The following is a 10240-nucleotide window of genomic DNA, read 5'->3' on the forward strand; positions in this document are numbered from 1 at the left end:
CCTAGCTGAGAGCAGCCTGGTGGCCCTTGGAGGGGGGTTGGCTGGGCCTCCAGACGCCTGGGTTCTTTCCGAGCTGCGGAAGGGGAGTCGAGCTGGGGGTAGGTTGGCGGGGAGGGGGCTGCTTGTTGGACCCTCCCCATGACTGCGTCCTGCAAGGCTCCTCGGACTACATTTCCCAGCATGCGCTATCCCTGTACTACCCAGCATACTCTGGGAAGCCGAAACTCCCTCCCCCAGGATGCCCGGGGTCTGGGACTCCACTTCCCAGGCAGCGCTGGGGTGGCATCGGAAATTGCCCGGGGCTGCTTGGGGCCGGAAGTGGGGTGCAGTCCCTGGGCAAAGGGGTGGGTGGGGCCTGAGTGGAGCTGCCCTGGGCCCGGACGCCTGGGTTCCCTTTTCGGTTTTGGGCTCCTGATTGGGAGGTGTCACAGGCTTGTTGGGCAACAGGGGGCACTGCCCGGGGGTGCCGTAGTGCGAGGCGGCCACCAGGGGGCAGCACAAACCATGCGAACATCGTGGGTTAGTGCTTTATTGCCATGCCTCTTCTCCCGGCTCCTGTTCCTCTCGGCGGCTCTCAACCAGACGTGGGTGCAGCCTCGCAGCCCTGATCCTCACTGGGCTCCGTGACGTTCGGGACCGCCCCCCCCCGTCACCTTCTCCTGGCCTGAAATGCAGCAGCCTCTAGGGTGGGACACGTTGGAGGTTATACAAGGACCCGGGGGGGGGAATGCAACAGCCTCTGGGGTGCGGCACGTGGGCGTGTTAGACACGGACCCGGGGGGTGGGAGATGCAGCTGCCTCTGGAGTGAGCTGCTGCGCGGGGGTGGGAGGGGGAGGGCTGATATGGGAGGGATCTGGGGGTGAACTGCAGCTGCCTCTAGGGTGGGACCCCCGGGGGGCGGGGCTGGTTCTACCGGGATCCCCGCAGTGGAGATGCAGCTGTCTCTGGGGAGGGACATGGGGAGCGCTGGCCGCACCCGGATGGCTGCGTGGGGACGTGCAGCTGTTTCTGGGGTGGGGCTGGATGTACCGGAACCCCGCTGCAGCCTCCGCTGGGGGCGGCCGATGGCTGCGCTGGGACCCCCGCGGATGCCGGGATGCAGCTGCCCCTGCCTCCCCCGCCCTCGGGGCGGGCCTGGCTACGGCCCCGCCCCGTGCCGGCGCTGGAGCCGGGCGGACGCGTTATGCAAGCGCTGACCCACTAACACACATCGCGCCGCCGCCGCCGCCCGGCCCGGCCCGGCCCAGGTACCGGGGCGCCGCGGGGGGCGGGTGCTGCCCGTGCCATTGTGTCCGGGCGAGTTGTGTGAGGGGCTTGTGTTGTGTTGTGTCCAAGAGAGCTCATGCGCGGCCGCCTGTGCGGGGCTGAGCCGTGTGTGTGTGTGTGTGTGTGTGTGTGTGTGTGAGTGCGTGCGTTGTGGCTGTGGTGTGTGTGGAGGGGTGCGTGGTTGTGAATTTGCTTGGGGTGGTATTGGGGAGCCTGCATGCCTCCTTCCTAAGTGCATTGTGTGGGTTGTGTGGACCTGGGGTGTAGGGCTGTGTTTGTGTGTGGGGGGTGCATGTATCATGTATGTGTTTTGAGGGGGGGTGTGCAGGCATGCACTGTGCACATTGTATGTGCTTGGGATGTATGGTTGTGTTTGTGTGTGGGGGGGTGGATGTATCATGTATGTGTTGGGGGGATTGGGTGCAGGCACACATCATGTACATTGTGTGTGCCTGGGGTGTATGGTTGTATTTGTGTGTGGTGTGGGGGGTGCAGGTATGCATTATGTGTATTGTTTATGCCTGGGTTTGGTTGTGTTTGTGTGTAGGAGGGTGTGTATCCTGGGGGGGGGGAGGAGTGCAGGCATGCATTGTGTGAATGATTGAGAGTTTTCTTGAGGGGGAGTGCACACAGTGTGTGCATGTATCGTGTGTGTTGTGGGTAGGTGCACGTGCATGGTGTGTGTGTAGTTGCATTGTGGGTGTTGTGGTTTGTGGGGGGTTACATTGTGTGTGCATGTATTGTGTGGTTGCATAGTGTGTTGTGTATGCATGCATGGGAAGTGTGGATGTGAGTTTGGGTGTGGGGTGTGCATAGTTGCATCGGGTATGTTGTGAAGGTGTGTATGCTGTTGGTGTGTGCATGGGGTGTGTGCCTGTTATATGTGTGTATAGGTGCGTGCAGGCTTATCTTGTGAGGTTGTGCCTCCACATGCACTTTGTGTCAAGCATGTCTTGTGTGTTTATGTCTGGTGTATGGCCAGCTTAGGCTTTGTGTGTCTGCATGTCCACGTGTGGGTTGGTTGTATGTGAGGAATTGCTATGGTATGTGCATGGGGGTTCCTAGGCAGTGTTTCATTGTGTGACATGGATGTCGTGTTGTGACTGCATTGTAGCAGGCACTGTGCATGTATGTGTATGTCTGTCTGGAGTGGGCTGAGTTTGTACTGGACAGTTTGTGCTCTGTGTTTGTGTGTGGTGTGGTGTGGTGTGGTGTGGTGTGGTGTGGTGTGGTGTGGTGTTGTGCAGTGGGTCCTTGCCATGTGTTGTGTCCTGTGTCTATTGTGTGTGTCTGGCTGGGCATGTAGTGTGTGCTCTGTCCGTTTTCTTACACGTGTAGCATGTGTGTGGTTGTGTGACCATGTGTCTATTTTGCGCATCCTGGGGTATGGACAAGCCTGCATGGTCTATGCATATTCCATGTGTTACACTATGTGTGTGAGTGAAGTCTCCTGTAAGTTTTAAGGGGGGGAGGGGGTGCAGTGTGTGGTGGTTGCATGCTACACCAGGTGCATGTTGTATGCATTCTGCACATGTGTGTCATGTTCTGGGCCAACCAGTTGCATTTCTGTTGCATCTTGGGCATCCATAGTCCATGGATGCAATTCAGTGATATTCCATGGATGCAATTCAGTGTGTCTGTGCATTTATGTCCCTTTTTGTGTCATGTGGGCTCTGTACACTCTTGAAGTGGGTGTGGGTCTCAGTTGGGCATCTCTGTTGTGTGGCCCTCATATGTCCATCCTCACAAATGGCATATTCATGTGTTACCTCCACACTGTGTGTGACTGGGGGGGAAGGAGGGGGGGTTGTCCCTGTCAGCTGCCCTGTACCCCCCCCCCCCCGCTCCCTCCATCATCCTGCCCAGCACCCTCTGGACATGGGAGCCCAAACACACACATGTACACACACACACACATGAACACTGCTGTTGCTGCCTGGGTCACTCCCCTCAGTCTTGACCTACTTTTGCAAGACCAGGCGTGTTCAGAGAGCCTCAAAACCACTCTGGCGGCCAGGTCTGGTTGCGTGTGTGTAGCCCAGCCCCCACCTCCATAGAACCCATGCTCACCCCCACAGAGCAACCCCCCCCAGCTAGGGAGGGGACCCAGGTGTCCTAGCTTTCAGTACCCCCCCCCACTCTAACCATTACACTCCACTTCCTTCCTGGAGAGGGGAAGAATCCAGGCTTCCCCCCCACAGCCCAGGCCCAAGGCTCCCCCCCCCAACTAAACATTGCACAATACCCTCAGTGGTTCTCTGCTGGGGGGGGCAGGAGCCGGGGTCCCATGGAGCTTGGAGGGCAGCACTGTGGGGCCCTGCCAAGAGCCCCGGAAGCAGTGCCCCACCCCGCCATCAGGCAGGAACAGGACAATTCCTGGACACCTGGGTTCCAGCCCCAGTTCTTGGAGGGGTGTGGGAGCTGTGGGGTTAGAGCATGGGGAGAGCTGGGAGCCTGGATGCCTGGGTCCTCTTTCCTAGCTCCAGGAGGGGTGTGGGGTCTGGCTGGGGAGGGGGTAAGAGCTGCAGGAAGCTGGGAGTCCAGATGCCTGGGTTGTCTCCTCAACTCTGCAAAATGAATGGGGTCTGTGTGGTTATAGCAGGGGGGCTGGGATCCAGGATGCCTGGATTCTTTCCCAGCTGCTGGAGGTCCAAGAGGGCTGGAACAGAGGAGGACTGGGAGCCCCAACGCCTGGGTTCTCTCCTGGTTTTGGGAGGGGGAGTTGGGGTTGTCTCTGAGGGGGAGGGTGGGAGCCAGAACTCCTGGGTCCCTTTGCTGCCTTATACCCCTTGGGTGGTGTGTGTGGCAGGGGGGGGGGTGTCAGAATCCTGCCCTGATATCACCTCTACCCCACACACGTGCCCCCCCTTCCCCCTCCCCCGGCCATGGCTACTATGCCCCAGGGCCAGCAAGAGCAGGAAGCAGCCTTCCCAAGCTTCTCCCAGCCCTGGCCCCTGTGATGCCAGCCTCAGGCAGGACCACACCCTGCCCTCCTGCCCTTCCCAGGTCAGTGGGTTAATAGGGCTCTTGACATCACAGTGCTGGGGGCACAGACCCAGGGGGGCCCCAGTGGGGGATAAAGCACCAGGTCCTGGATTCAGGGGATACTGGGTGTGTAGGTAGGTGCATGCAGGAGCTGGCTGCCAGCCCCAGCCCTGGGTAGATCCTGTTCCCCCTATCCTACCTGTCTCCCCTCCCCCCAGCGGGTGATGGGTGACGTGACTGGGAAGTAGCTGGTACCACCCTCATACCAGCTCTGGGGTGCGGCCCCAGCCCAGCCCCAAGGCTGCTCCACGTGCCAGCTGGGCACAGGGCCTGGTCTAGGAGCACATTTGACCTAGAAAACTGGGCTGGGGTGTGGAGTTGAGGTTGGAGGGGCAGGGGGGAAGCAGGTCAGCAGGGGGTGCCATGCTTCTGGGAGGCATTGGGGGCCAGCAGGGGGCATTAGGGGGCACCAAGGGGCATTAGGGGAAGGATCAGGGGGCAACTGTATCCCTAATCAGGCCCAGGCTACCCTGGTAAGGCTAAGAGAGTTGAAATGGAACCCAGGTGTCCTGGCTTCAGGCTCCCCCTCCCTTCCTGGAGCAGAGACAGAGAACCCAGGCATAGTTGGGAGGACTGTGACCGTGGCTTAGGCCAAAGGAGCTCACCTGTGCAGGGCAGGATTAGGAAAGCTGATTGGAGGGATGAGTTTAGTATATGTGTGCTCACACACACATTCACACACGTGCAGCAGTGCTTGTGTATGTGTTAGGTACTGGGATGCCTGGGATCTTTCCTCAGCTTTGGGACAGGTATGGGGCAGGCTGGGAGCCAGGACTCCTGGGCTCTTTAACTGCAGCTGGGGGCTTTATGGGGGGGGGGGGGGGGGTAGAATCTGTGAGGAGGGGGCTGGGTATCTGGGCAGTAATAACCTCTGTTGGAGGGCAAGGGAATTGCTGTGCCTTAGTGCCTCCTGGCTTGGGTGTGAGTGACCCCTAAAGTGCAGCCAGGCTGGAAGGAACCCTGTGCCCCCTCGCAGCCCCAACACATGCATGCATACACACGCACACTCATGCCCACGCCCTTCTAACCCCCCCAAGCCAGCAGCCCTGGCATGACGCCCGCCCCTTGTGCAATCAGGGCCTGTTGTGACGCGGCACCATGTTTACTGACCTATATTCCTGCTGCCTGCGTCTGCTGCGGTGGCGTCATGTGGTTGGGAAGGGAAGGGGGCGTGCTGTGCCTGGCCCCACACATGGCATTGAGCTTGGGGGGTGGTTATGATGCAGGGGGCCCCTTGCCCCCCCCCCCCCCGCTTTTGTGCCCATCAGGCCCCTCTAGGGGAGGGGGCAGGGTGTGTCCCCTGGCCACTAGGAGCCTTTGCAACAAGGGTGGTGTCATGGCTGTGTTTTGCCAGGGCTAGGGCTCCGGGTGTATGGTGCTGTGTGCATGTGGCACAGTGTATCTGTTGTGCAGTGGGTGCGTTGTATGCCATGTTCAGTGTGTGTTCAGCATGTGGGGCAGTGTGGAGTAGTCTGTGCTGTGCAGTGGGGTTGTATATTTGTGTGGTGCAGTGTGCCTGTGTGGTGCAGTGTGAGTGGTGCAACATGTGTGCAGCATATGCGGTGTTGTGTGCAGTGTGTGGTGCAGTGTCCATTGTTCAGCATATGTTTTGTGTAGTACTCACATGTGTATTTGTGTATATGGTGCAGTGTATGTGTGCAGAGTGTCTGTTCAGTGTATTTTTGTTGTGCAGCATGCGTGTGTGTGTGGTATTTGTTGTGTGGTGCAGTGTGTCTTCTGCAGTGTATCTGTTGTGTTGTGTGTGTGTGTGTGGGGTGCAGTGGGTGCAGTGTGTGTGTGCACGGTGCACATTGTGTCTCTGGTGTCTGCGGGTGCTGCTCAGACCTGCCAGGTTGTGCAAGCGTGGGGTGCGGAGGGGAAGGGGGCGTGCCAGGCCGGGCTGGGTGCTGGGTACAGGTATCCAACCTGCCTCCGGTCCTTCCTCCTAGGTTCTTCTTCCTTCTGGTCCTCCCCAGGGCTGGTGCAGCCCTGCTCTGCTCCAGCTCCTGCCTTTGCCTGCTACAGCCCCAAGGCTCAGCCCCCACCCAGGACAGGACCCCGCAGCTGCCGCAAGGATGCTGCCCTTGCTCTCTGCCTGCCTGGGGTGGCTCGGGGGGGCCTGATGCCCATGCTGTACTGGGGCTTCCTAACCCTGCAGGCAACAGGACGAGACGAGGCCAGCCCATCCAGTGCTGGGACCTGGTGAGTGACACTGAAGCGCGTGCAGCCGGATTTCCAGCAGCCAACACCCGGAAGACAATTCATAAGCCATATAGACCACCCCCCAGAGGCAGGATACTGGCAGTAAGGACCCTCCAGAGGGGCAATATTCTATTGGCAAAGACCCCTGGCAGCACTTTTCCCCCAGGGGCAATATACCAGAAGTACAGGGCCCTCCAGGGGACAATATCAGCCGTACAGACCCACCCACCAGATCCCAGAGGTCAGAACTGATCCAGAGGGCAATATTCCAGTGCTACAGACCTCTAGGGCAAGAGTCGACTAGCAGAGACCACCCCCTCACCAGGGGCAATATACCAGAAGCACCGATCCGGGGAGCAATATTCCATTACTACAGCCCCTGTGGGGCAATATTCAAGTGCTGAAGACCTCTTAGGGCAAGAATCAACTGGCAGAGACTCCCCCCCAGGGGCAATAAACTGCTCCAGGGGGCAATATTCCAGTGCTGAAGATCTGAGTGCAATAGTCCATCACTACAGTCCAACTGTCCAGACCCCAGAGGGCCATACATCGGCGCCACAGCCCTCTCCAGCCCCCCCTCTAGGGCCAGGCATGGAAGGGCTGTGTTTTGCCCCTGAGGCAGGGCTGCCCCGGTCTCGGGGGCTGAAGGGGCGAGCAGGGGTAGGTGGGCGGCGGCAGCGGGAGTTCATCGCAGCTGAGAAGAAAGACGCGAGCTACTGGGAGAAGCGGCGCAAGAACAACGAGGCTGCCAAGCGGTCGCGGGAGAAACGGCGCTGTCAGGACCTGGCGCTGGAGACGCGGGTGTTGGCACTGCATGAGGAGAACACCCGGCTCCGGGCCGAGCTGCTGCAGCTCAAGCTGCGCTTTGGCCTCCTTGGTGCCGCCGCCTTCGTAGAGCAGAGCCGCCAGCTGGGCCGGCGCCGAGGCAGTGGGATGGGGGATGACGCAACCTACGATCCCCATGCTCCCACCCCCAGCTCCGATGACTCCTCTGAGCCTGAGTCTCGGCCCCGCGGGTCCCTCTCAGACATGTCAGATGGGTCTTCACGTGACAGCCCCGTGCCGCAGACGTGGGGTGAAGCCCAGGCTGCCAGCCGGGCTCGTGGCCCCCCCGAGATCTCCCCCGGCTCTGGTCCCCGCAGTGTCATTCTGTTTGGTGCCAGCGGGCCCCCGCCAGCCCCTCCAAGGGCCATTGAGATGGAAGAGGATGAGACCTATGGGCCTTACACCCCTGGTTGCTGCAGTGATGAGGCTTACCACGCCGCGTCCACGCCTGCTGCCCTCCCTGAGGCCTGTGGGGCACCCCTCCTGCCAGTGGTAGCTGGGTACCCCTCGCACCCTGCTGGCTTCCTGGTGGAGGAAGGGGCTGGGGGCTACTCAAGTGAGGAGGACCCGGGTTGGGGTGGTCCCCCAGCCGGTGGTGACAGCCCTCCGGACGTCAAGATGGCTGCCCTGCCCCACAAACTACGCCTCAAGGGCCGGGCGCACAGCAGTGGGGCACAGGAGCCAGCCCTCCCCACACCTCTCCTGCTCCTGCCCCTGCCTCAGCCCCCCTCTGCTGCTGCCGTGCCAGGGGTCCAAGCTAGTGGGGGTGGGGGGGCAGCACCGCCTGCGTGGGAAGGCGAGAGACCAGAAGAGATGGCTGCTCTGATGCGCCAGGCCCTGCTCCGTCATGGGCAGCCCTCAGGGGCTGGTGCCCTGGAGAGACTGCTGTGCCGTGGCCCCCCACCTGGCGATGTGGCAGGGGGCTGGGGGGATGGGGCCCGGCCCACCTGATGTTCCCCCCCAGGACCTGTGACCCCCCCCCCCAGCTCTGGAGTTGAGGGGTGGTCCCTACAAAAGCGATAGTGCCCAGCCTGGCACCCACAGGGGCTGGGAGACCCATCTGCTGAGCTGGGATCCAGTGAGCAAGGAGTACCCCCCCAATCCTGCCAAGCCTGTGATCCACTTGGCCTGAGAGATCTGGGCAAGGATGAGCCCCCTTATTCTGCTGGCGATGGGATCTCCTGGGTGTGGGATCCTGGGAGGAGGAGAGGGGTCTGTTTTGTGGGGATCTGGAGAGAGGAAAAGATCTCCCTACCCTGGCCTGCTTGGGTTGGGATTCACTGGGCTTGTAATCCAGGTGGCAGGGGGCAGATTCCCCTGTTGTGTCAGGGTTTGTGGGGAACTGGGGAGAGGAGAGATCTCCCTGTTGTGCAAGGGACAGGATCGACTGGATCTGGGAATCTGGGCAGAGGAAGGGTGTTTGTCTCCCTGGGATCTGGGGGCAAGGAGAGCCCCCCTCATCTTACTGGGCTCAGAATCCACTGGCTTGGATTCCACTGGAGCTCAGAGGACCAACTTCCCCCACTCAAGCAAAGGGGGGGGATTTGGGGGTCTCACACCTTCCCTGCCAGCTTCAGAGGCCCCCTGAGAATCAAGCAGGCCCTAAACTGCCAGCTTTGGGGGTCCCCCCCATCACCAGCCACACCCCATCCGGCCATGTGGGGGCTCAGGGAGGGGCTGAGGGGGGCATGGGCTGAGTGTATCGGGGTGGGGGCAGGAGGACAGACCACTGTGTATTTAAATGGAATCAGAATAAATGCCCCCAAATTCTTTCTCAAATGGCTTTGGAGTCAGTGTGTGTGTGGGGAGTGCCTTCCCCCGCTGGGGGGCTGTAGGGGGGCTAGAGAACCCAGGCATCTGGGCAGCTCCTCTCCCCCCTGCTCCAAGCCAGGTTCCCAGCATTAGTAGGTCAGGCAGGTAAGTAGGGCAGCGCCAGGGCCCTGGGGCAGGAGCATAAACACTGGCAGGGGGAATTCCTCTGTGGCTCAGATCAGCCTCCAGCCCCCCACTTACCCTGCTGGGGGGGGCAGGGACAGCATGGAGAATACCAGGTTTCAGAGTGATATATGGCACACAGCACACTCATGCACACAGGTACACACGCATGCAGCGCAGTAGTGTGAAGCAGTGCCCACATAACCCATGTGTAGGCTGTGTTGCACACAGCACATTCATACACACGTACAGCATGGTTGTACAAAGCCGCGCACATTTAACCCATGTGTGTGGTGCAAGGAAGCTGTAACGCACAACACAAATGCTGGCACACAGTGGAGAAAGGGCATGTTACACAACATGGATGCTGGTATACAGTGCAGAGAGGGTACGTTGCACAACACGGATGCTGATGTGCTGAGAGGGCATGTTACACGCAACACAGCAGCATGTGGTGTAGAGAAGGCATATTACACGCAACACGAATGCAAGCCCCAGGGGCTCAGGATGGCTGCACCTGGAGGCAGGCATGTGACATGCATAACAATACAGACATGCTAGGCTTGGACACTGTGCAGCACACACACAACATGCAAAAAACGAATATAAATGCACATACCATGCATACGGTACAGCCAAAAAGTCAACACACATGACAACAGGAGCACATACACAGTGCAAATACAACAGACATGCGCGCGCACATGCATTACAAATACACGCTGCCCCCTGCACAGTTCCCCTGAATGTGTGTGTGCATTTGCACTCCTGGCCTGGAACTGGAGCCCAAGTATCTGGATACTCCCTCCCAACCCCTAAACCCACTGGCCTCCCTGAGCTGGATAGAACCCAGACGTCCGGGCTCCCTCCCACCCCACAATCTCCAGGTCAGTGTGGGATAATCCTGGCTTAGCACAGGCAGGAGGAACATGTCAGTGAAAGTAGGTCATAGCACCCCCCAGCCTG

General features: G+C 59.9%; 1 protein-coding gene across 2 annotated transcripts; it reads left to right on the top strand.

The window, feature by feature from the left end:
- The first annotated feature begins 357 nt into the window (after nucleotides 1-357).
- LOC106738229 (nuclear factor interleukin-3-regulated protein) lies at nucleotides 358-9118 on the top strand. 2 transcript variants are annotated; one of them, XM_059732276.1, is made up of 2 exons: nucleotides 358-686; nucleotides 6262-9118. In XM_059732276.1, the coding sequence occupies exon 2, from the start codon at nucleotides 7106-7108 to the stop codon at nucleotides 8288-8290; it is 1185 nt and encodes a 394-aa protein (XP_059588259.1). In that variant the 5' UTR covers nucleotides 358-686; nucleotides 6262-7105; the 3' UTR covers nucleotides 8291-9118. The 2 variants fall into 2 exon arrangements, with proteins under 2 accessions (XP_059588259.1, XP_059588258.1); XM_059732275.1 differs by lacking the exon at nucleotides 358-686 and adding an exon at nucleotides 926-1248.
- Nucleotides 9119-10240: the final 1122 nt, after the last annotated feature.

Source organism: Alligator mississippiensis, chromosome 8 (genome assembly GCF_030867095.1).
Source record: "Alligator mississippiensis isolate rAllMis1 chromosome 8, rAllMis1, whole genome shotgun sequence".
Taxonomy (NCBI): Eukaryota; Metazoa; Chordata; order Crocodylia; family Alligatoridae; genus Alligator; species Alligator mississippiensis.